Below are 26,877 nucleotides of genomic sequence, written 5' to 3'. Positions count from 1 at the left end.
GTTGGGGGATGGGGGGCAAGGCAAGGGAGAGTGTTAGGACAAATGCCTAATGCATGCGGGGCTTAAAACCTAGATGACGGGTTGATGGATGCCGCAAACCACCATGGCACGTGTATACCTATGTAACAAACCTGCACGTTCTGCACATGTCTCCCAGAACCTAAAGTAGAAAAATTGTTTTAAAGTCCAATGTCTGAACACATCATGTGTGGTATACTCCTACAACATAATAACATGCATTGTAGGGATATACCACCCATGATGATTTTATCACGTGATGAAATAATGATTTTTAAAATCATTATTTTGCTCACTATTCATGGAAACAGCAAACTGTTCAAGTGAATTGAACTATAAAACTACAATATTGGCGGAAGGGGGGGCGATTGCTTTTTTAATGCTTTTCTGCATTTTCCAGATTTTCTGTCATGATTTTGCTTTTATGATACATAAAATGTTCATATCTGTTTCCTAGCACCTGAATAAATTTCACTTGCCAGCCCCGGGGAATCAGCTTGCTTCCGAGGTACTATACATAAAAGCGGCTTACACGGCCACCATCTGCGACATTCCCTGTCGCCACTTCAGAAGATTTTAGTATCTGTCTACTTTTCCTGTATTCCTTTGTCTCTAAACATGAAATGGTGACCCTCACCCATGTTTGCTTGAGTTGACCCTGTGTTCACCTCCTTCCTGAACAAAGGAAGAGAAGAAGAACATGACCTTTCATGTTTGTAAATACTTTCACACCATCTGGACATACATAGGTGTTTGATTTGGGTGCCGGTTGGGATGGGTCATGGGAGCCACTCATAAAGAAGTGCCAGTTCCTTTTGCATTGTAAAGAGACACTGACCCTGTCTTTGTTCTTTTCCACAGATACGATGTTTCCTGGTATGTTTAGTGTTTGGTGCCATTGCAATTTTCTGTGCTGAAATCATTCTGAAAACTCAAACAGTAGACTTCAGCATACAAGGAAAGCCAAAGCCATTTGAGAGGGAATAAAGCCAAAAGCCTTTCATCTTATTCGTTCCAAGAATCTCACTGCCCCCTCTCCACTCCCCTCCAAAAATAAGCCATTGCACCCAGACAGGCAGCATGGCTAGCAAACGGAAATCTACAACTCCGTGCATGGTTCGGACATCACAAGTAGTAGAACAAGATGTGCCCGAGGAGGTAGACAGGGCCAAAGAAAAAGGAATCAGCACACCACAGCCTGACGTGGCCAAGGACACTTGGGCAGCAGAACTTGAAAACTCTTCCAAAGAAAATGAAGTGATAGAGGTGAAATCGACAGGGGAAAGCCAGTCCAAAAAACTCCAAGGTGGTTACGAGTGCAAATACTGCCCCTATTCCACGCAAAACCTGAACGAGTTCACAGAGCATGTCGACATGCAGCATCCCAACGTGATTCTCAACCCCCTCTACGTGTGTGCAGAATGTAACTTCACAACCAAAAAGTACGACTCCCTGTCTGACCACAACTCCAAGTTCCATCCTGGGGAGGCCAACTTCAAGCTGAAGTTAATTAAACGCAATAATCAGACTGTCTTGGAACAGTCCATTGAAGCCACCAACCATGTCGTGTCCATCACCACCAGTGGCCCTGGAACTGGTGACGGTGATCCTGGGATCTCAGTGAGTAAAACCCCCATCATGAAGCCCGGGAAACCGAAAGCGGATGCCAAGAAGGCGCCCAAGAAGCCCGAGGAGATGACCTCCGAGAACCACGTGGAAGGGACTGCCCGCCTGGTGACAGACACAGCTGAGATCCTCTCAAGACTTGGAAGTGTAGAGCTCCTCCAAGACACATTAGGACACGTCATGCCTTCTGTACAGCTGCCACCAAATATCAACCTTGTGCCCAAGGTCCCCGTCCCACTAAATACTACCAAATACAACTCTGCCCTGGATACAAATGCCACGATGATCAACTCCTTCAACAAGTTTCCTTACCCCACCCAGGCGGAGTTGTCCTGGCTGACAGCTGCCTCCAAACACCCAGAGGAGCACATCAGAATCTGGTTTGCCACCCAGCGCTTAAAGCACGGCATCAGCTGGTCCCCAGAAGAGGTAGAGGAGGCCCGGAAGAAGATGTTCAATGGTACCATCCAGTCAGTACCCCCGACCATCACTGTGCTGCCCGCCCAGTTGGCCCCCACAAAGGTAACGCAGCCCATCCTCCAGACAGCTCTACCTTGCCAGATCCTCGGCCAGACTAGCCTGGTGCTGACTCAGGTGACCAGCGGGTCAACAACCGTCTCTTGCTCCCCCATCACACTTGCCGTGGCAGGAGTCACCAACCACGGCCTGAAGAGACCCTTGGTGACTCCCCAAGCTGCCCCGGAGCCCAAGCGTCCACACATCGCTCAGGTGCCAGAACCCCCACCCAAGGTAGCCAACCCCCCGCTCACCCCAGCCAGTGACCGCAAGAAGACAAAGGAGCAGATAGCACATCTCAAGGCCAGCTTTCTCCAGAGCCAGTTCCCTGATGATGCTGAGGTTTACCGGCTCATCGAGGTGACCGGCCTTGCCAGGAGCGAGATCAAGAAGTGGTTCAGTGACCACCGGTATCGGTGTCAAAGAGGCATCGTCCACATCACCAGCGAATCCCTTGCCAAAGACCAGTTGGCCATCGCAGCCTCCCGACACGGTCGCACGTACCATCCGTACCCAGACTTTGCCCCCCAGAAATTCAAAGAGAAAACACAGGGTCAGGTTAAAATCTTGGAAGACAGCTTTTTGAAAAGTTCTTTTCCTACCCAAGCAGAACTGGATCGGCTAAGGGTGGAGACCAAGCTGAGCAGGAGGGAGATCGACTCCTGGTTCTCTGAGAGGCGGAAGCTTCGAGACAGCATGGAACAAGCTGTCTTAGATTCCATGGGGTCTGGCAAAAAAGGCCAAGACATGGGTGCCCCCAACGGTGCCCTGCCTCGACTTGACCAGCTCTCCAGTGCCCAGTTAACCAGTTCTCTGCCTGGCCCTTTGCCAGCAATTACAAAAAATCAAGAACAGGTTCATCTCCTGAGGAGCACATTTGCAAGAACCCAGTGGCCTACTCCCCAGGAGTACGACCAGTTAGCGGCCAAGACAGGCCTGGTCCGAACTGAGATTGTGCGTTGGTTCAAGGAGAACAGATGCTTGCTGAAAATGGGAACCGTGAAGTGGATGGAGCAGTACCAGCACCAGCCCGTGGCTGATGATCACGGCTATGATGCCGTCGCAAGGAAAGCAACAAAACCCATCGCCGAGAGCCCAAAGAATGGGAGTGATGTGGTTTCCCAATATTACAAGGACCCCAAAAAGCTCTGCGAAGAGGACTTGGAGAAGTTGGTGCCCGGGGTAAAACTAGGCAGTGAGCCAGCAAAAGACGGTTTGCCGGCAAAGCCCTCAGAGGCCACCTCAGACCGGTCAGAGGGCAGCAGCCGGGACGGCCAGGGCAGCGACGAGAACGAGGAGTCGAGCGTTGTGGATTACGTGGAGGTGACAGTCGGGGAGGAGGATGCCAACTCAGATAGATCAGATAGCTGGAGTCAGGCTGCAGCGGAAGGCATGGCGGAACTGGCCGAATCTGACTCCGACTGCGTCCCTGCAGAGGCCGGCCAGGCCTAGACAGGTAATTCCACCTGCTCACCCAAGGCAGCAGGGGAGAATGCAGCTTACTTTCTTTTCAGTGCCAGAATTAATAGCGGCTATAGGTACAGAGATGTTGACACAGATGATGGCTTTTTTTCTGATAGTTAGCAAATAAGAATGGTGTATATTGATCATGTACGGCATGTTTTAAAATGTGTTTACCTAGTGGGATGGCTCAGTCAAGCTGACTCACCTGTGCATTACCTCACATATTTGTTCTTGCAGTGGAAGGGTTTGGTTTTGTGTTTTGCTTTGTTTTGTTTTTAGTGACAGAGTCTTGCTCTGCCACCCAGGCTGCAATGCAGTGTTTGGATCCTGGATCATTGCAAGCTCAAGCAATCCTCCCACCTCAGCTTCTCAAGTAGCTGGGACTTCAGGCACCTGCCACCACACCCAACTAATATTTTAATTTTTTGGTAAAGACGGGGTCTTACTCTGTTGCCCAGGCTGGTCTCAAACTCCTGGACTCAAGTAATCCCTTTGCCTCTGCCTCCCAAAGTGCTGGGATCGCAGGCATGAGCCACTGAGCCCAGCTGATGAGTTATTCGTAAAGGTTCTTTGGAAAAAAAAAAGAGAGAAAAATGGGGACTGATGGAACCTGTGTCCTCATTTGTAAGGTTGTGCCCAGGAGTGACCACCGCTGGCTATGGCCTTTTTGGATGCCAGCCTTCAGGCCTGGCCATTCTGAAGTTTAGACGTGACTGTGAGAAAACACATCCTCCGTCTGTGTGTTTTGCGTTTGTTGCCGTAAAAAAACAAACGTGAAGAGGTTGTTTCTTTTTCTCTTATTTTTCCTTTACTTAATGGATTTTTTAAGAATATGTGTCCGTGTTTACTGAATCAAAGACTTGAGGTTATTTATTTTCATCTGAAAAGGCTTTGAAAGTGCTTGATATTTGCCTTGGCAGGGCTAAAGGATGGTGCCACTGTGCTTGGGTCCCCATAACCCCTTAAAATCTGGAAGAGCCGGGTGTAAATTAGGCCTGTAGAGCCACACAAGCTGGGGGGGGAAAGCGTGGTTTCCATGGTTACTAATGGCCGTGTCATCCCCATAATGGGACAAGCCACTGAAGCCCTTGGTGTTCGGCTTCCTAAGAGGTCAGTGCAAATCGAGGCCTGAAGCACAGCAGCTCGGTGGTGAGTTGAAAGGGGGGCGGTGGCAGCGGGGTGGCAGCAGGAGGGCTGTGGGAGGGAAAGGAAATATTACAAGGAGGAGGATGCACAGTGTACCCAGGTAGGCTTCTCCAGAGGTCACTTAAAAGGCCACGGAATGTGCCTCCCAAGTTATCTTTACAAAGGAGAAAATAAAGGTAAGAACCTCCAGAATGATTGGTAGGGTCCCAAAGGCAGCCTGGAAATGACCACACCTCTGTCTTAATGAACTTGGACAACTTTGGCCTAACACGTTGCTCATTAATTCATTGATTCAGTAATAAAATGAGGCAGCTGGCAAATCAATGAAATTCTCCAGAAACCTTGTTTTAACCAGTTCCATCTGCTATTAAAGGAGCCCTTTAATGAGTAGCCAATCCCAGAATGCCGTCTTTCTCCTTTTTCCTCCCACTTGCAGGAGGAAATGCCCAGGTGTCAGGGGTGCCTGCACAGCCCAAAGGGGAGGGCGCCAGTGGAAGGAGGGGGATAGAAGTGCACTGAGGTCACCAATGGCAGCAACCTCCCACCTCTACCTGGCTACCTCTGGCCATTTTCCCACCTTCTTAGAAGACCCTACCTGTCTAGCCCACACCTCCCTCATTAAAATAAAGCAGTGATTTTTTTCCTTTTTTCTTTTTTTGTCCACATGAAAGCTCGTTGCTTGCCCTATCTTCTTTTTTTTCGGATGGAGTCTCACTCTGTCACCCAGGCTGGAGTCCAATGGCACAATCTTGGCTCATTGCAACCTCCACCTCCCGAGTTCAAGCGAATCTCCTGCCTCAGCCTCCCAAGTAGCTGGGATTACAGGCATGCACCACCCAGCCTGGCTAATTTTTGTATTTTCAATAGAGAAGGGATTTCTCCATGTTGGCCAGGTTGGTCTCAAACTCCTGACCTTAGGTGATCCACCCACCTTGGCCTCCCAAAGTGCTGGGATTAGGTGTGAGCCAGTACATCCAGCCTCCCATCCTTGATCTTTTCCCATCCATGACACGTGTCTACATGGCTGCTTTTTCTTCCCACCCCAGAGAAGACAATAGGATTCAGTTCTATTCAGTACCCTCTGAGCACCTACTGTGTGCCAGCTGCTACTCCAGGTGCTAAAAACAGTGCCATGAGAGAGAGAGACAACACAGTCCCCATTCACAGAGTTCAGGCAGGCTAAGGAGAACTTTCCTTTACTCATCATGTGATATGTGTTATGATGGGGAAGGGCACGGCTCCGTTGTGGGGCTCATAGGAGGAACACCCCATGGGGGGTTAGGGAGCTTCTTGGAGGAAAGGACATCCAACTCACAGGATGAGAAGGAGTTAGCCAAGGGCACAGATAAGGAAAAGAGTGGTCCAAGTGGAAGAAGTGTCACAGGCCAAGGTCCAGAGACAAGAAGAGGAATGGCACCATTGAGAAACCAAAAGAGGCTTGGCATAGCCAGAAGGTAGAGTTTGGGTTCAGTGAAGGATAGGAGGCAAACTGAAAGCAAACTCAGTGATTTTCCGTAGCAAGCAAAGCTATTCTGAATGAGTGTTTGCTGAATTTGAATATAAAGATGCCCATTGTCTCTGTATCCCAAGGGAAGCTTAGATGGCACTTCCAGGACCCCATGGCTGAGTGAGAGGTTGTCTAGGGGTGGCAGTTCTCCAGAGGCCCCTGAGCCCCCCTGTCCCCATCCCTTCTCTTCCAAGCTGTACCACCATCACCAGTTGAAAATGCTCATGTGGGTGGTTCTGTTACTGTGCCTGATGCCCCAGTGGCCCAGAGAAGACAGTAATGAGGGAGGGAATGTTAAAACCATAGAGAAAACCTTTGGGGAGGAGCGATGGAATGATGAGCAAAGGCCGCCTGAATAGCAGAGGTCCAGGTAGGTGCTCTGACCATGGTCTAATTCTCCTAGGGAGGTCGTTTCTCTATATTTTTATAAACGCAGAAACAGATTCAGAAACCAAAGCACTTCCCCACGTTCCCCCAGCTAACACATCAGTTTGTCTCCAGAGTCCTCACTCTTCCTCCTGCCATCTCTACCTTGTTATTTATGACATAAATGTTCCACTTCTAGTTGACGCCCCCTTCCCAGGACAGGGAATAGCTGTGTCCACAAAAAAAAAAAAAAGGAACATGCAGGAACCCCACTTTATGTTTAATAACAGTAAATTCCCTCACTGTGAGCTAGAAAACATCCCTAAACAGGATGCTAAGATCTGTTCCACACACGGCAACATGAGATATTTCTGATGGCTCCCTGATATTTCGAAGATCCATCGTTTTGTTTTGTTTTGTTTTGAGACAGAGTCTTCCTCTACAGCCCAGGCTGGAGTGCAGTGGTACCATCTCGGCTCACTGCAACCTCTACCTCCGGGTTCAAGAGATTCTCCTGCCTCAGCCTTTCAGGTAGCTGGGACTATAGGCACATGCCATCATGCCCAGGTAATTTTTGTATTTTTTTTAGCGGACATGGGGTTTCACCATGTTGGCCATGCTGGTCTCAAACTCCTGACCTTAGGTGATCCACCCGCCTCAGCCTCCCAAAGTGCTGGGATGACAAGCGTAAGCCACCGTGCCTAGCCATTGGAGGTCCATTGTATCGAGAAAGGGACCACTGTCTGCACTAGGGATGGCATTGAAAGTTCTCTCACATCCTGGACTCCTTAAAGGAATCTTTCAATTTAAAGGGGTAAAAAATCTCTCCAAATTACTTCACAGTTTTCATGAACCAAACACATGAGACTCTTGAAATTCATAAATATTCAGTGATGTCCCTATTTAAATACATATTTAGGAACCTGCAGTTCAGTTCAGTTATGACACATATAATAATCCTGAAATAATTCAGTTTTCACTTTATAAAAGGTGTTATGCGATGCCCAAGAGGGTGCAGAGGGAGGAACTTGAGCAAGCAGCTGAGAGCTGGCTCTAGGACTAGATTTCCTCTGTAGGTGGTAACCATCTCTCCTGCAGCCAAATCCCTCTACTCTGTGTTCTGCAAGGCTTAGGACAGCATTTGACTCAGTCCAGGCTCATGTCAGCCCTAAGGTTAGACACAAAGATAAGGAATACTTCCCAGCCTTTGAATTGTGTTGCCTTGATTCAGTCCTTGTGTCTGAATAATTTTTGAGTCATTCCATCGAGGGATCAATCCTAGGAAGAGGCTGAAAATTAGATTTATTTTTTATGAAAAATGAGTCAACGTACTTGAGCAAGACATTGTCAGACATCAGCCTTGATGTTTGGCAAATGGAATATCCTGTTACTTTTGCTAGTGAGAGTTCCCATTGATTGACACCCACTGTGTGCTCAGCCACCTTCTAAACACGTCTACTAAGTCATTTCAACTTCATAACCACCCTAGGAGGTAGGTACAGCTTTTTCTCCATTTTATAGAGGGCAAAACTGTGGCCCAAAGAAAATGAGTGACTTGCCCTTTGTTTCTCAGCCAACAGCTGGAAGACCCTGGAGGCCACCTATCTACTGTCAGGCCAGTGCCTGGCCCCAGCCACTATGGTCCTTCCCTCTCCAACAGAATCACCACCACCATAGCCCAGACCAAACAGACAGTGTGGTCATTTCTTGCTTTTGTGTGGGAGTGGAAACTAATCCACAACATATTCATTCAGCAAGAACTCTAGAGAGCCCTCTTTGTGCCAGGCACTGTGCTAGTCTGTGTAGATTTGCCAGAATGACCAAGACACAGCCCCTACCTAATCTCTGTTTACTAAAGGTGAGAAATGGACATAGAAACACCTGTAAGCTCATCCACTTGTTTCATGAGAGCAGTGCACACAGAAACCGGAGGAGCTAGGAAGGGGATAGGTGGCTTTTCCAACAAGTTGTCTGATTCAGAACCTTCCCACCAACCCACATGTGCAAGCCACCTTCCCATTTATTTTAAACAAAGAATTCCGAGGCTCAGGAACCTGCCAGAGTTCACTCAGCCAGTGTCTAAAATTGACTCCAAAGCTCCAGCCACCACCTTCACTGCCTTCCGATTTCTGTCAGCAATTTCCAACTCCTGATGATTAGGGATGGCTTTGGAAAAGAGGAAAAAATTGTGAAATGTCAGAAAGATATTTGCCATGGTTCGGCTTGCTTAAAATTGTTAAGGCTGGTTACAATTTAAAATCCAGAAGAGGCATACCCTCACCCTCTGTTCAGATTAGCTGTCCAAATGCAGACACTTGAATGAATGAATGAATAAATGAAAATATTGTTTCCCTCTCTCCTGTACCAGACCCTTACAGGCAGGGGCCATATCTCATTAATCTCTGAATCCCTAGTTTAGATTCAGAGCAGATGCTGAATAATGGTTTATTGAACCAACTAGAGATTTTTAAAAGATAGTTGGGATCTAGTATTTCAGTCTTTTTGCTTGTCCTCATTTTTTCCCATCACTCAATAGCCCCCGTGGTTGACAGAAGTGAGAGGAGAGGAGTTGGGTACAGTTTGCTTCCCATGTGTGTGAGAAGCTCAAGGGAAAGGTCTGTTGGAGAAAGTGTCACCAGATATTTACTGGTGATGCTTCTCAGGGACTGCCTGTTAGTCCAGCTTCCCTCATGCCTAATGGGGAGTTAACTGATACCACTTCCATTTACTTGATTCTGGAGCTTCATACCCCAGGAATTCTCACTGTGCTTTGGGAAGCTTGTAGAAGCTTAGCTGCCATGAAATCCAGCCCCCTCATTTTCAGAGGAAGGATGTAGGCCCCAAAGAGGTGAAGTCACTAGTCCAGAAGCATTCCTAATAAATGACTTGGTTCATTCATCCACCAAGTATTTGCGGAATGTCTGCAGTGTGCCGGGCTCTGGAAGGCAGTGTGCCCAGCACGTTTCTGCCCTCATGGAGCCCTTGGTCTAATGGGAAGTGAAGCTTTAACCAATCTTTAATCAAACAAAAAGGAAAGTTGCTATACTGATCTTTGGTGCCGTTAGAATATAGAATACGGGAATTTGATGATTTGAATACTGGATTTAAGGTTTGGGGAACACTTCCTAAAGAAGTAATGGGGCCAGGCACAGTGGCTCATGCCTGTATCCTCAAATCCCAGCACTTTGGGAGGTCGAGTCAGACAGATCACCTGAGGTCAGGAGTTTGAACAAACCTGGCCAACTTGGTGAAACCCTGTCTCTACTAAAAATACAAAAATTAGCTGGGTGTAGTGGTGCACACTGATAGTCCCTGCTACCTGGGCAGCTGAGGCAAGAGAATTGCTTGAACCCAGGAGGTGGAGGTGACAGTGAGCCAGGATCATGCCACAGCAATTCAGCCTGGGCCACAGAGCAAGGCTAAAAAAAAAGAACAACAGAAGAGACAAACTCCAGGGGAACTGAAAGGTGGCCATAGCGGGCATGACTTGCCTGGGCTCACATTTCACAGAAGGGCAGGGATTAAAAGCCAGAGTGTTAGGTAGATTCACATATAATCAAAATTATCCTTGAAACTCCTCTGTCTCACCAGCAATGGAGATTACGTGGTTCATTGGGTATAACCCTAGAGAAAGTTTGACGCCCTCTGAGATACTCAAGCTAGGAGCAAAAGGAAAACCAACTTGCAAATGTCCTGAGCGTTCAGACCTTTCTGCCCTGGTAGAACATGGAGGATGGATGGTGGAAAATTCTAGAGAACCCACATGCCTATACATTTTACTTTACTCTTTCTATGACCTTAATGCTTACTGTATTAGTTAGCTTAGGCTGACATAACAGAATACAGCAGACTGGGTCACTTAAAGAACAGAAATGTATTTTCTCACAGTTCTGGAGGCTAGATGTTCACGAGCAGGACACTAGCAGGGTTGGTTTCTGCTGAGGCCTCTCTTCTTAGCGTGCCAACATCCACCTTCTCACCGTTTCCTCACATAGTCTTTGCTCTGTGTGTTCACACGGCTGGTGTCCCTTCTTCTTTTTCTCATAAGGACACCAGTCCTTTGAGATTAGGACTTAATTGTCCCACCCTTAATTACCTCCTGAAAGGCACTATCAGATTAGAGCTTCAACATATGAATTGAGGGAGGATATAATTCTGTTCATAATGCTTACAAACAGTTGTCTGTTGTAAGGATTAAGTGAGATAATGTAAATGAAAGCCCCTTGTATTAGGCTATTTTCATACTGCTGTAAAGAACTGCCCAAGACTAGGTAATTTGTTTATTTATTTATTTATTTATTTATTTTTGAGACAGAGTTTCGCCAGGCTGGAGTGCAATGGCGCGATCTCAGTTCACTGCAACCTCCGCCTCCTGGGTTCAGGCAATTCTCCTGCCTCAGGCTCCTGAGTAGTTGGGATTACAGGCATGTGCCACCATGCCCAGCTAATTTTTTGTGTTTTTAGTAGAGACTAGGTTTCACCATGTTGACCAGAATGGTCTCGATCTCTTGACTTCGTGATCCACTTGCCTCGGCCTTCCAAAGTGCTGGGATTACAGGCGTAAGCCACCGTGCCTGGCCCCAACTAGGTAATTTATAAAGGAAAGAGGTTTTAATTGACTCACAATTCAGCATGGCTGGGGAGGCCTCAGGAAACGTACAGCCATGGCAGAAGGGGAAGGGGAAGCAAGGCACCTTCTTCACAAGGTGGCAGAAAGAAGTGCCAAGGGAATGGGGAAGAGCCCCTTACAAAAGCATCAGATCTCATGAGAACTCACCATCAGGAGAACAGGATGGGGGAAACCACTGCCATGATTCAGTTACTTCTACCTGGTCTCTCCCTTGACACATGGAGATGATGGGGGTTACCATTCAAGATGAGATTTGGGTGGGGACACAAAGCCTAACCATATCACCCCTAGAACAGGGTTCTAACATTAGTACCAATAGATACTACACCTGAACTTGCTTACTGCTCTCTCTCTCTCTGGAGAAGAATGTGGCCCCTGTTTCTTGCCTTTCCAAGTTGACCTTTTCTGTTGGGGCCCCTCCTGTTCATGCCAGTGGGTGTTAATTTCATGTCAGGAGGGAGTCAGCCTGGGGTGTCTAGAACGGTGACACAGGGTAGTACTGCTGAGCACTCACTCTTCCAGGACTACTCAGGTACTTTGCATGTGCTGACTCATACTCACAGTCACACTCCAAGGTCCACATTAGTTTCTTCATTATTACTATTATTTCAATAGTTTTTGGGGAACATGTGTTGGGCTACATGGATAAGTTCTTTAGGTGTGATTTTGGTGCACCTATCACCCGAGCAGTGTACACTGCACCTAATGTGTAGTCGTTTATCCCTCAACCACTTCTCATCCTTCCCCTCAAAGTCCCCAGAGTCTATTATGTCATTCTTATGCCTTTGCTTCTTCATAGCTTAGCTCCGACTTATGAGTGAGAACATATGATGTTTGGTTTTCCATTCCTGAGTTCCTTCACTTAGAATAATGATCTCCAACTCCATCCAGGTTGCTGCGAATGCCATTATTTCATTCCTTTTTGTGGCTGAGTAGTATTCCATGGTATATACATGCCACATTTTCTTTATCCACTTGGTTGATGGGCATTTAGGCTGGTTCCATATTTTTGCAATTTTGAATTTTGCTGCTATAAACATGAATGTGCAAGTGTCTTCTTCATATAATAACTTCTTTGCCTCAGGGTAGGTACCCAGTAGTGGGCTTGCTGGATCAAATGGTAGTTCTACTTTTAGTTCTTTAAGGAATCTCCATACTGTTTTCTGTAGTGGTTGTACTAGTTGACATTTCCACCAGCAGTGTAAAAGTGTTCCCTTTTTATCATGTCCATGACAACATCTATTATTTTGATTCTTTACTTATGGCCATTCTTGCAGGAATAAGGTGATATGGAATTATGGTTTTGAATTGCATTTCCCTGATAATTATTGATTTTGAGCATTTTTTCATGTTTTTTGACCATTCATTTATCTTTTGAGAATTTTCTATTCATGTCTTTACCCCACTTTATGTGGGATTGTTTTTTCTTGCTGATTTGTTTGAGTTTCTTATAGATTCTGAATATTAGTCCTTTGTCAGATGCACAGTTTGTGAATATTTTCTCCCACTCTGTGAGTTGTTTCTTTATTCTGCTATTTCTTTTGCTGTGCAGAAGCTTTTTAATTAAGTCCCGTCTATTTATCTTTGTTTCTGTTGCATTTGCTTTTGGGTACTTGGTCATGAACTCTTTGCCTAGGCCAATGTCTAGAAGAGTTTTCCTGATGTTATATTGAAGAATTTTTAAGGCCTCAGGTCTTAGATTTAAGTATTTTATTCATCTTCAGTTGACTTTTGTATAAGGTGAGAGATGAGGACCCAGTTTCATTCTTCCACATGGAGCTTGCCAATTATCCCAGCACCATTTGTTGAATAGGGTGTCCTTTCCCTACTTTATGTTTTGTTTGCTTTGTCAAAGATCAGTTGGCTGTAAGTGTATCTAGTTCCTCTATCCTGTTCCCTTGGTCTATGTGCCTGTTTTTATACCAGTACTATGCTGTTTTGTTAACTATAGCCTGGTTTGAAGTAGGGTAATATGATGCCTCCAGACTTGTTCTTTTTGCTTAGTCTTGCTTTTGGCTATGTGGGCTCTTTTTTGATTTCATATGAATTTTAAGATTTTTTTTCTAGTTTTATGAAAAATGATGATGGTATTTTGATGGGAATTGCATTGAATTTATAGATTGCTTTTGGTAGTATGGTTATTTTCACAATGCTGATTCTACCCATCCATGAGCATGGGATATGTTTCCATTCGTTTGTGTCATCTATGGTTTATTTCAGCAGTGTTTTATAGTTTTCCTTGTAGAGATCTTTCACCTTTTTGATTAGGTGTATTCCTAAGTTGGTTTTTTTGGGTTGGTTGGTTGGTTGTTTGCAGCTATTATAAAAGGAGTTGAGTTCTTGATTTGATTCTCAGTTTGGTCACCCTTGGTGTATAGCAGTGCTACTGATTTGTGTACATTGATTTTGTATTCTGAAACGTTACTGAATTCATTTATCAGATCTAGGAGCTTTTTGGATGAGTTTTTAGGGTTTTCTAGGTATACAATCAATATCATTAGCAAACAGCAATAGTCTGACTTCCTCATTACCAATTTGAATGCCCTTTATTTCTTTCTCTTGTCTAATTCCTCTGGCTAGGAATTCCAGTATTGTGTTGAATAGAAGTGGTGAAAGTGGGCCTCTTTGTCTTGTTCCAGTTCTCAGGAGAACTGCTTTCAACTTTTCCCCATTAAGTATAATGTTGGCTGTGGGTTTATCATAGATGGCTTTATAAAACATTAAGGCATGTCCTTTCTATGCCAATTTCGCTGAGGATTTTAATCATATAGGGATGCTGGATTTTGTCAAATGCTTTTTCTGCATCTATTGAGATGATCATATAATTTTTGTTTTTACTACTGTTTGTGTGGCGTATCACATTTATTGACTTGTATGTGTTAAACCAGCCCTGCATCCCTGGTATGAAACCCACTTGATCATAGTGGATTATCTCATTGATATGCTTTTGAATTTGGCTAGCTAGTATTTTGTGAAGGATTTTTGCATCTATATTCATCAGGGATATTGCTCTTTAGTTTTCTCTCTTTTTTTTAATGTCCTTTCCTGATTTTGGTATTAGGTAATACTGGCTTCATAGAAGGATTTAGGGAGAATTCCCTCTTTATCTTTTGCAATAGTTTCAGTAGAAATGGAATCTTTTTTTTTTTTTTTTTTTTAATGTCTGATAGAATTCAGCTGTGAGTCCACCTGGTCCTGGACTTTTTTGTTGTTGTTGGCTATTTTTTCATTACTCATTCAGTCTTGCTACTTGTTATTTCTCTGTTCAGAGTTTCTATTTCATCCACATTTAATCTAGAAGGGTTGTATATTTCTAGGAATTTATTTATCTCCTCTAGGTTTTCTAGTTTGTGCTCATAAAGGTGTTCATAGTAGCCTTGAATGATCTTTTGTGTTTCTGTGGTATAAGTTATAATATCTCCCATTTTGTTTCTAACTGAGTTTATTTGGATCTTCTCTCTTCTTTTTTGGGTTAATCTCACAAGAGGTCTATCAGTTCTTTTCAAAGAACCACCTTTTTGTTTCATTTATCTTTTGTGTTGTTTTTGTCTTTTAATTTCATTTGATTCTGCTCTAATCTTTGTTATTCTTTCTCCTGCTGGGTTTAGATTTGGTTTGTTCTTATTTCTCTAGTTTCTTGAGGTGTGAGTTTAGATTGTTTATTTATGCTCTTTCAGACTTTCTGATGTAGACACTTAATGCTATGAACTTTCCTCTTGGTACTGCTTTTGCCACATCCCAGAGGTTTTACTCAGTTGCATCACTCCTACTGTTCAGTTCTAATAACTTTTTAATTTCCATCTTAATTTCATTGTTGACCCAAGGATCATTCAGGAGCATATCATTTAACTTCCACATATTCATATAGTTTTGAATGTTCCTTTTGGAGTTAATTTTCAATTTTATTCCACTGTGGTCTGAAAGAGTACGTGATATAATTTTGATTTTCTTAAATTTGTTAAAACTTGTTTCATGGCCTGTCATATGGTCTATCTTGGAGAATGTTCTATGTGCTGATGAAAAGAATGTATATTCTGCAGTTGTTGAATAGAATGTTCTGAAAATATCTGTTAAGTCCATTAGTTCTAGGCTATTGTTTGCATCTGTTGTTTCTATGTTGACTTTCTGTTTTGATGACCTGTCTAGTGCTGTCCATGTAGTGTTGAAGTCCCCACTATTATTGTGTTGCTGTCTATCTCATTTCTTAGGTCTAGTAGTGTTTTCATAAATTTGGGAGCTCTAGTATTAGGTGCATTTACATTTAGGATTGTGATGTTTTCGTACTGAACTAATTATTTTATCATTATATAATGTCCCACTTTGTCTTTTTTAACTGTTGTGTCTTTAAAGTCTTTTTGTCTGCTATAAGAATAGCTACTCCTGCTTGCTTTTGGTTTCCATTTGCATGGAATATCTTTTTTCACTCCTTTACCTTACATTAATGTGAGTTCTTATGTGTTAGGTGAGTCTCTTGAAGACAACAGTTAACTTGGTAGGTAGACTTTTATCCATTCTGCCATTCAGTATCTTTTAGGTGAAGCCTTTGGGCCATTTACATTCAATGTTAGTGTTGAGAGGTACTGTTCTCTTCATCCTTCTAGTTGTTGCCTGAATACCTTGGTTTTTTTTTTTTCATTGTGTTACTGTTTTATAGCTCCTATGAGATTTCTGCCTTAAGAAGTTTCTATTTTAGTGTATCTTGGGGTTTTGTTTCAAGATTTAGGACTCCTTTTAACATTTTTTGTAGTGCTGACTTGGCAGTGGGGAATTCTCTCAGCATTTGTCTGTCTGAAAAAGACTTTATTTCTCCTTCATTTATGAAACTTAGTTTCCCTGGATATACAATTCTTGGGTGGTAATTATTTCGTTTAGGGAGGCTAAAGATAGGATCCGAATCCCTTCTGGTGTACAGAGTTTCTACTGAGAAATCTGCTGTTAATCTGATAGGTTTTCCTTTATAGGTTACCTGATCCTTTTGCCTCACAGCTCTTAAGATTCTTTCCTTCATCTTGACTTTAGATAACCTGATGACCATATGCCTAGGTGATGATCTTTTTGTGATCAATTTCCTGGGTGTTCTTTGAGCTTTTTGTATTTGGAATGTCTAGATCTCTAGCAAGACCAGGGAAGTTTTCCTTGATTATTCCCTCAAAAAAAATTTCTAGACTTTTAGATTTATCTTATTCCTCAGAAACACCAATATTGTTATGTTTGGTCATTTCACATAATTCCAAATTTCTTGGAGGCTTTGTTCATTATTTTTATTAGTTTTGTCTTTGTCGTATTGGGTTAATTCAAAAGCCTTGTCTTCAAGCTCTGAAGTTATTTCTTCTACTTCTTTGAGTCTGCCGTTCAAACTTTCCGGCGTATTTTGTATTTAAGTGTGTCTTTCTTTTCCAGAAGTTGTGATTGTCTTTTCTTTATGATATCTATTTCTCTAGAGATTTTTGATCCATATCCTGTATTGTTGTTTTAATGTCTTTAAATTGGTTTTCACCTCTTCCTGGTGCCTCCTTGAGCAGCTTAATAATAAACCTTCTGAATTATTTTTCTGGCAATTCAGATTTCATCTTGGTTTGAATCCATTGCTAGAGAGTGAATGTTATCTTTTGAGGGTGTTATGGAACCTTGTTTTATCATATTATCAGAATTACTTTTCTGGTGCCTCCTCATTTGGGTAGACTGTTTCTGTGGAAAGATCTGGAACTCAAGAGCTGCTGTTTAGGTTGTTTTGTCCCATGAAGTGATACCTTAATGCGATGTGATGGGATGTGATGCAGTGATGTGATGTGATGTGATCCATCTTCAGGTCTCCCAGCCTTGGATACCATCACCTGCTTCAGTAGAGGTGGCACGGGAGTGAAGTGGACTCTGTGGGAGTCCTGGTTGTAGTTTTGTTTAGTGCACTGGTTTTCTTGAATGCTGGTTACGCTAGCAGTGAAGTTGTCACATGGACAAACTCAGGACCTCTGGTTAGCCAGGGTGTTGCAGACAGTGGAATTAGCTGCTGTTTGCTCCTTTGAAGCAGGGTTGTTCTGTTATGAGTTGCTGTAATGGCTTGAATTGGTTGGCCTCCAGCCAGGAGGTGGTGCTTTCAGGAGAGCTCCAGCTGCAGTAGTAGAAAGGGATATAGTCCTGACCTGCATTGGCCAGGATGAGTACTCAGGTTTCTCAGGCAATGGGCAGAGCCGTAGAGCTTCCAAAAGATGATGTCTTTTGTCTTCAGCTACCAGGGCAGGTAGAGACAAACCATCAGGTGGGGGTAGGGTTAGGCGAGTCTGAGCTCAGACTCTCCTTGGGCAGGGCTTCACTTTAGTTTCTTGATTTAGGGCTGATAAGAAGGCAATACAGAGAGGTAGCTCATTCAAGTCTTTGAGGTAAAAAGTGGTGGAGCTGGAATTTAAACCCACACCCACACATGTAAGCACTTTGGGGAACCTGCCTAATAAGTTTAAAATACAATTCCATTTGCTCTGATTTTATTAAATTCTCCAATATGTGCTGATAGGCCAGGAGCAGGAAGAACAATGGCCCTTCTCATTCTTGCTGCCTTTGAGCCTCCATGGAAGCAGCTTAGGGAATGTGTACCTGGCCTGGGATCTCAGCAAGTTCCCAAACCTTGAGGCCCTTAAACCACTGCAGGGAAGGAGAGCTTTGGCGGGATGCGCCAAAGCTGAGCCAAGCCTGGTGTACGGACAATTTGGGGTGGCACAGAGTTTTCGTCATCTACTAGGAGGTTGCTTAATCATCCTCCATGCCAACACATTTTCCCTTTTTCAATTCTAGTTAAAATCAGACTGTGTCCCCTGCCCTCATTAAAAGAAATGAAAGTTTGAAGTCAAATATTATGAAGCAGGCCAGGCACAATGGCTCACACCTGTAATCCCAGCACTTTGGGAGGCCATGGCGGGTGGATCAGCTGAGGTCACAAGTTCGAGAGCAGCCTGGCCAACAGAGTGAAACCCTGTCTCTACTAAAAATATAAAAATTAGCCAGGCATAGTGGTGAGCACCTATAAGCCCAGCTACTTAGGAGGCCGAGGCAGGAGAATCACTTGAACTCGGGAGGTGGAGGTTGCAGTGAGTTGAGATCACACTACTGTACTCCAGCCTGGGCAACAAGATTGAGACTCCATCAAAAAAAGGAAAGAAGGAAATATTATGACGCAGGCCAGGTGCAGTAACTGACATCTGTAATCCCAGTACTTTGGGAGGCCATGGCAGTCGGATCAGTTGAGGCCAGGAATTCAAGACCAACCTGGCCAACATGACAAAATCCCAACTGTACTAAAAATACAGAAATTAAAGCCAGGCATGGTGGTGCACACCTGTAATCCCAGCTACTCGGGAGATTGAGGCACAAGAATCACTGAGCCCGGGAGGTGAAGGTTGCAGTGAGCCAAGATCATGCCACTGCACTCCAGCCTGGGCGACAGAATGAGACTCTGTCTCAAAAAAAAATATATATATATATATATGGATTGCTATAGAAGTAGACAGTGGAATGATGTTTACCAGGGCAAGGGGCAGGAGGATGTGGGGAATTTTCACTCCGTAGGTGTAAGATGCAGTTATACAGATGAGTAACTTCTAGAGATATACTGTACAACATAGTTCCTGTAGTTAACAGCAAGATATTGACTTCAACATGTGTTCAGAGGGCAGATCTCATGTTGTGTCCTTACCTCCCCACCGCCCCCCAAAACATAGACACAAGTATGCTTTTGGAGGAGTTTTACTTTGCTGCTGGATTGTAGTAACAATAACATGAGTGTATGCATATGCCCAAACTCATCAAATTACATCCATTATGTGCGGTTTTCTGCAAACCACTTATACCTCAATCAAACTAGGGCAAAGAGGGAAAAAAAATGCAACCAGAAAGAAAAGACGTTACTACGGAGAAACTACAATTAAACTGACAGGTTTATCTGTAACAAAAATAGGAGCCAGATGACGATGGAACAAAATGTTTAGCAGATAACAGGCACTCAGCAAATGAGCAATAAACCTTGCTACACCTCTCAAAAAAATATTATGGAGAGATCATAAATCACTCTCTCGGTGTTTGCTTTCTTTTCTCATGGAGTGCAGTGTTATTCACTCCCAAGTCCCTAGGCCCGGGAGAAAGTTCTCCTGGGAAAATTAAAGAGAAACAGAAACAGAAAGCTGTCACATGGGAAAACAGTTTTTTTTTTTTTTAAGAGACCAGCTTCACCCTGTTGGTCAGGCTGGTCTCAAATTCTTGACCTTGTGATCCACTGCCTCGGCCTCCCAAAGTGTTTGGATTACAGGCATGAGCCACCGCACCCGACCCATGGGAAAACAGTTCTAATGTTTTTGTTTCTCCAATGAGGAAAGTAACAAGAGAAACAGATTTTGCTAAAGAATGAGTACTTCTTAACATTCCAATTTTCCCCCAAGATAGAAAGGGAGGGTGGGAGGCAGTGGGTTCCCATCCTGGGAAGTGTTCACCGAGAGGCTGGATATCACGTGGTAGAAATGTCCCAGGGGGCCATAATGAAATGCCTGTCCAATGGCCTTGCAGCATCCTCCGGGACTCTGAGAGGTACTCTAGGATGAGGCACTGGCCCTCTGCAGGGTGACTGTCTCTGACCAGATAATAGGACTCTGAGAGAAGCCCAGGGGAATTAGCAAGAGCCACATAGCGCAAAGCACTATGTTTTAGCAATGCTCTGAAAAAACAGCAATGCTAAAATGTGGACTTTGTCACCACCCTTGGATCACAGCCACTCCTCTGAGAGCACTATGCTCGCTGTCCATTTTCCATTCATTGGCAAATGCCTGTTGAGTATAACACGTGGGCCAGACTCCACAGGAAGCGGACCGTAGAGTCAGCAGAGAGAGTGATGGGCACCATCCACGTCCTCCCAGGCCTCACATCCACTTGCAGTTAACCAGGCAATCTGAAGACAGCACCTGGGCGGCAGCGTCTAACAGGGACATCTGATGGTGGGGTCTGGGAGCAAAGGTCTTCCTGAAGAAGTGGCATGCTAATAGAATTTGCTGCCTGAAGTGGGGTGACTGGGCCTCAACTGTGTCCCTGACTTCCGGGGGTTAGCAAGGACCCCACGTATGAGCAGGTGAATCCCCAAGGGTGGAGCAGATGCATGGAAGAGTGGCCCAAAGCCCAGGCCGGAGCCAGACCCTACAGGCCCGAGGGCTAAAAGAGGTCAGGGCTTTGTCCCAGAGCAGATAGTGAAGTCAGGGAAGGCCAGTGGGCAGAAACAAGGGAGGACAGCCTCCACCCACGTGACCACATCTCTGCCGAGGGCCTTCCGAGGAGGACACCCCTGAAGAGGGGGCAGGTCCCTGTCTTCTGTTGCCAGCATCTTTCTAGTCTCCTTTTGAGACTTCTCAGCTCCCATAACCTAAATCCTGTCCACTACTCACCCTGGAAAAGGTCAAAGGAGAAAGTCCAAGTGATTCTGAGGATGTTCCCAGGGCCCAGAGCCATCCATACACATCTGAGACCTTTGCAAAAGCCACGCAAAGTAAAATTGGCTTTGTCTCCCTTTTCTCAAGCCATTCTTTTGGCCTTGCAGTCTGTGTGTATATGCTTATTGTAAGAGCTTTGTTCATCATTTCTTAAGGAATGTGTCTGATGTGAGAGTTGGGGATGTTTGTGCATAAGAAGGTACACAAGGAATCGTAGAAACACATTGCCCAATGGAGAACCACCTTCATGTTGAGCTTTATCTTAAAAGCTGGAGTTTTTTGCCAGTCACTTGAAGAGAAGCGTTCAGTGCCATTTATAATATGAGAGAGAAGATGGTTACACTCACCTGCACACAGGCGAGCTCACTTATACCTAAGGCCCTAATTGAATGCCTGGCCTTCCTCAAGAAAAGTGAAGCCATCTTTCTTGAGCCCCTGGCCAGCACCAGGACGTGCATGCTTTGCACCCTGTCTGTAACCCTGCCAGCAGCCCATGGGCTCTGTGCAATGGAAATGGAAGTGAGGCTCTGGGAGGTTAAGTAACCAACCTCAGCACATAGCTAGGAAGTAGCACATCCTGGATCCCAGCTTCCTCCAACTCCACAACTCTTTCCACCCTACCCTGCAGTCCTGTGCTGACGTGATGTTCTTCAGCTGGGTTAGGAGAAAGAGGATCAGTAGCTGTCTCCCCGCCCTTGGGCCTTGTCTCCTAGGATCTGGAAAAGTGTTCAGGCAGACATCCAGCCAGTGGCAGCCTTCCTCCCAAAGGTGCTGGAAGACCCCATTTGCTGTGGAAAACCCTGGTTTCTTGGAAAGCACAGGCAGAGGCTGGTCGTGGGCTACTGTGCCCACCCAAGGAGTTCATGTGGCTCTGCCTGGGATCAGCAATAGGGCTCGTGGTCCTCACTGGGTGCCCCAGCCCCCTACCTTTGAAGCAATCATGCTCTCTTCAGTTGCCACCTAGCTCTGTGCACGGAGAGGTTGTGCATGACCTGTGCAGGACCCAAGATAGGTACAGAGAGGAGCAATTAAGAATCGGGAGGCTCTGAAGTTGAACTGGCCAAGCTGGAATTGGGCTCCACCACTCACTAGTTACCTAATGATACCCACATTTGATCTCTCTAGGCCTCCATTTCTTCATTGTGAAGTGGGTCTACTAATCACCTGCTAGTCACTGTAAGGAGGAGATGAGAGGAGCCATATTACCACTTTGCAGGGTGACTGGTGCGAGAAACTAGCTACTCTCACTGTTGCGGGGAGAATCATGATCATTCTTGTTTTTGACTCATGCCACTGAGCAAGCTGTGGCCTAGGAGAAATCGCTTTCCTCCTGAGCTTCCTTTCTTTTTTTCCCCTGGTAAAGTGAGTGATCTTGGCCACATCACCTGTAAGGGTCCCTGAAGTGTTTACGACTTGGTGACTTTGGCTGGATCACTTTTAGGTGGTCCACAGCCTAAGGACACCCTGGAATCTGGTTTTATCTGCAGACTTTGCTTTTATAAATTGGTTTCTTATCTCCAGTATTCAATCTTACTCCCAGGAGCGTCTAGGGAATGTGGGTTCGTTTAACATCCTGACGTTAGGCGTGAATGGCATTATTGATGATTGGCTGATGCCTTTGGCTGAGAAGTCCGCTCTTCTTACTGTTGGCCCCTTGTACGGCAACAAAACAAAAAAAGCCTTCTCAGCCAGAGAAGTGGCCAAACAGCCTTCCCAGGAGGGAGGCAAAGAAAAGGCCATTGGCTCCGGGAATCTACAGGTCTGAACGACTTCTAGCCTGTCGTGGAATATTGGCTGTGTCCTCTACAGACCTGAGCCTGGGATCCCTTTCCCAGGATCTCTAGATCTTGGGAGGAGACAAAGTTAATGATGGAGACCTATCCTCATTTCCTGGACCTACCACGAAGTATTGCAAACTGGATGGCTCAAAACAATGGAATTTTATTGTTTCACAGTTCTGCAGGCCAGCAGACCCAAATCAGGGAGTCTGTGACAGGGTTGCTTCCTCAGAAGAGCTGTGCGGAAGTCCGTTCTGTGCCCGTCTCCCAGCTTCTGGTGTCTGCTGACAGTCCTTTGCATTCCTTAGCTGGTAGATGCATCACCCTCGTATCTGCACTCAGTCATCACATGGCCTCCTCCCTGTGTGGGAGTCTTCACATCCTCCCTCTATGCACATCTGTCTCTGTGTCCAAATTTCTCCTTTCTGCAAGGACAGCAGTCATGTTGGACTAGAGTCCACCTAATGGCCTCATTCTCACTTGATTGAACTGCACTGCCTCTGCACAGGCATTTCTAATAGGGCAGCATTCGGAATTAGGACTTCAATATAGACTTTTGGGTGGGGGAGACACCATTCCACCTATAACAAGGGCCTTGGACTATTTTCATTACTTCCAAGACATAAGAATTAAACAGCTCTTCCTACCGATTCTTAGTAATTCTGTTTAGTAAGAGCACAGACTCTGAGATGACCTGGGTTTGAATCTTGGCTCTGCCACTTACTCACTGTGTGATCTTGGGTAACTCATTAGGCCCCTATGTGTTCAGTTTCCTCAACTGTAAATTGAGAATAGTAATAATATTGACACCTCTTAGAGTTGATATAAACATTAAGTAAAAACACATTTGTAGTACCTCAACTTATCACTACTCTATATCTTACCACGTTTGGAAAAGGCTCCACCTAATAAAATCAGTGGAAGTGTCTATGATACTTACCATGTGCTACCAGGCAGTATTCCAAATGCTGTTGTATACATCAGCTCATGGCATCACCACAGCGACTTTCTCAGATGAGTGCTCGTGTCATCCCTGTTATACAGAAGCAAAAACTAAGCCCTAGAACAATCAAGTCATAGAGGTACAGCCCTGCAGACACTAAGGGGAGAAGTTAGGACCCAAATCCAGGCTTGTCTGACTCCAGGGCCTTTTAGGAGCCATTCGGACTGGTTGACTTTATAGGAATAATAAAAGGGTCTTGTAAGGATGAAAAGAATCACAGGCCACCACCTTCACTTGCCCAGAAAGTCATTCTGTTTTCAAATGCCTGATTCTGGAGGCTTTTCCTATCATGGCAGCCTGAGTGTGCTCAGAAAACGCACTCCTTTCTTTACAATAGGCCCAGCAGGTGAAGGGCATGTGTCTCTCTTCCAAGCCCCAGGATGGCTTTGGAAGGCCCCCCACCCCAACCCAGGAGAGTCAGGAAGAAGCAAATCATGATGCCTTCCCCTCAGGGAACAATGGTCATTTGCCTGACTTCTTGACTCTGGTTTCGTGTCTTCTAGGGAAGTCCATTAGAACTGTGCTGATGAAGGGGATGCTCTGCCTTTGAAGAAAGAAGAGATGGTCCCTCCCCAGCCGTGGGCCACCCTCACCAGTGACTCCAAGTGGAACTACTTAGCTCGTGTGTGCCTGGAGGGTGTGGGAAGCCCAGCAACTCTCAGATGCACCTCCCAGAGGACCGGTGGGAATTGTTCATAGTGCCAAAGTCCTACTACTGCGTTTTCAATGGGTCCTTGTACATAGTTTGCTCCTCTGCCCTAGCCCTCACCTCTTGCTATACTGGAACCGATTTGTACAATGTGGGAATTTTGTTATCTTTTTAATCAAGGGCAACTTCCTTTTCCAGCACTACCATTGTAAGGTTTTTATCAGGAGGGCGGGCTAGCCTTGCTTTTCTCTTTTTCTTTTCTAATTTTTATTTTATTAATTTGGGGAAGGGGTGTTAGTATTAGTGCCATGATATCTACTGGATTTTAAGTAGGGAGAACTTGTTTTTAAAGGTAGGTTGAAATTTAGGAGATATCTCAGCAGGAAGGGCTGAAATCTATGCCTCTGTCTCAACTTGGAGAGAGGTGACAGATAGTAGATCTTCCAAATCAAATTCCTTTCCAGTTCTTCCCCTGGCTGCCTTTTCAGGGGGTCCCTGCCTTAGTCCCACACTAGGCTTTCTGAACTGCCAAGAGGGGATCTGGCTTCTCCACTGCTTGGCCTCTTGGGCCAGGCTGGGCCCAGCCAGCACTGGGAGAACTGGGTAGCAGGGGGCTAACTTCTTTAAGCACCTCTCTAAATACCAGTAGCAGAGGCTCTCGCCTCTATGAGCATGGTCAGTACTATTGTGACATTAAAACAACAAGATCTTCCTATCTGGAGGGTACAAAGGTGAACAGCTTTGCTTTTCATTTCTCTTTTCACTGCCTTTTCTCGGTGTGGTATTTGACAAGATTTCAGCTCGAAGCCTCACCATGAATTGATTTTTTGTTTGTTTGTTTGTGTGTGTGTTTGTTTTGGGGACAATTTTAGATACCCGAGTGCACTTTTCTTCAGTTAGTCCTAACTTTTAAGGAAGGAAAACGAAGAGACATATCTGGTGTACATGTCGCAATATGAATTCTGGTTGCAGCCCCTCCCCCCTCCCATTGGAGTACACCACACAAGTCAAATGCTAGGAAGTTTGAATAAAACCAATTTTTCTAACTTGTTGCTCATTTGTTGTAACTCAATAAAGCAAAGACTAAACATTTTTATAACCTTTTCCTCTACGTCGCCTTCTTTATTGTTGTCTGGCTCCCAAGGACTTGACATAAGGGTTCTGACTCGGGCATCGCCGGTTTCAAATTCATACGGTCACATTTCTCATTTCTCATTTCTCATCTTGCAGGGATCTGACATCACAAACTTTAAAATCAAGATATAGACCCGGGACGGTGGCTCATGCCTATAATCCCAGCACTTTGGGAGGCCGAGGTGGGTGGATTACCTGAGGTCAGGAGTTGGAGATCAGCCTGGCCAACATCGTGAAACCCCATTTCTACTAAAAATACAAAAATGAGCTGGGTGTGGTGGCATGCACCTGTAATCCCAGCTACTCAGGAGGCTGAGACAGGAGAATCACTTGAACCCGGGAGGCAGAGGTTGCAGTGAGCCGGGATAGTGTCACTGCACTCTAGCCTGGGCAACAAGAGTGAAACTCCATCCACCCCCCTCAAAAAAAAACAGGATGTAAGTGTTGTCATAGGAATCTTCAGCGAATCTCTTTGACACAGAGGAAGTTATAGGCCCTCCCTTCTCCAGGGTCTCACGGATTGATTCATAAAATAAGAGAAGAGCTTCAGAGTAGGGATGAGAAGCCCCTCAGTGTGCAGGTTTGCCCTTGGATGACCTGAGCTAAGTCACTCCCCTCTCCTGGGCTGCTGGTGAGTGGTAGCTGGGACACCGCCATTTCTCTGAGAAGGTGGCTTTTAAGTACCTCTGCCCTGGTGAGGTTTAAAGAGTCCCTCACTCTTTGTGCCTGACACTTGTCTAGACCAGTGGTTCTCAAAGTTGGTTAAAATGTCTAATAGGCAGGTCTGGGGTGAGAACTGAGAATGCGCATTGCTAACAAGTTCCTCACCTCAGGAACCTCTGGCCTAGATGCTTCATTTTTACGGGAACTTACAGACTTTTGGCCAGTTCATCTTAACTTAGGGTGTGTTTATTCTTCAGATAAGGGGAAAGACCCACTTCTCAAAATATAGGAAACACTGAAAAATTCAAGACTTGAAAGGGCCTGGCCTTCTCTGGGGGATGCCCGCAGTCCCCATCCTGTGGTTTACCATGACAGCATCCTCATCTCTGCACATAACCCTCACCACACAGCCCCGGGATTCACGTGGTCAGCTTGTCAATCCCCGAAGCTGAGAGCAGGGGCCACAGATTTTCCATAACTGTATCTCCAAAATTAGCCGGGCACAGTGGCGCGTGCCTATAATCCCAGCTACTCAGGAGGCTGAGGCAGGAGAATTGCTTGAACCCAGGAGGCAGAGGTTGCAGTGAACCAAGATCACTCTGCTCTCCAGCCTGGGCAGCCAAGCAAGACTCCACCTCAAAATAAATAAATAATAATAGCTATCTTTTTTATTGAGCACTTATTATGGGTTGGGCTTTGTGCTGAGTGCTTTACATATGTTTTCTTATTTTATCTTTACAACCCTATGAGATAGGTGCCCCATTTTGCAAATGAGGAAACTGAGGCTTAGTGAGGTTTTGTAACAAGCCCAAGGTCATGCAGATTCTAAGCGGTTGTCATGGAGCCTACTATTTTTGCCTATTATGTGTCCCTTACCCACTGCTTCTGGTTAAAGCAGACCCTTTTCTATGGGAACTGC

General features: G+C 45.1%; 1 protein-coding gene across 2 annotated transcripts in view; it reads left to right on the top strand.

Annotated features, from left to right (window-relative positions):
* The window catches only part of ZHX2 (zinc fingers and homeoboxes 2), a 188,301-nt gene extending 163,041 nt beyond the window's left edge, over positions 1-25,260 (top strand). For both annotated transcript variants that reach the window (XM_008983306.5, XM_035277167.3), the window contains exons 3-4: positions 880-3,616; positions 24,016-25,260. In XM_008983306.5, coding sequence (XP_008981554.1) covers positions 1,099-3,612 — 2,514 coding nt within the window. In that variant the 5' untranslated portion in view covers positions 880-1,098 and the 3' untranslated portion in view covers positions 3,613-3,616; positions 24,016-25,260. The remainder of the gene's footprint in view (positions 1-879; positions 3,617-24,015) is intronic.
* Positions 25,261-26,877: the final 1,617 nt, after the last annotated feature.

This window comes from Callithrix jacchus, chromosome 16, assembly GCF_049354715.1.
Source record: "Callithrix jacchus isolate 240 chromosome 16, calJac240_pri, whole genome shotgun sequence".
Classification (NCBI taxonomy): Eukaryota; Metazoa; Chordata; class Mammalia; order Primates; family Cebidae; genus Callithrix; species Callithrix jacchus.
Note: the sequence above shows the minus strand (reverse complement) of the source record. Positions and strands in the feature narration are given on the sequence as shown.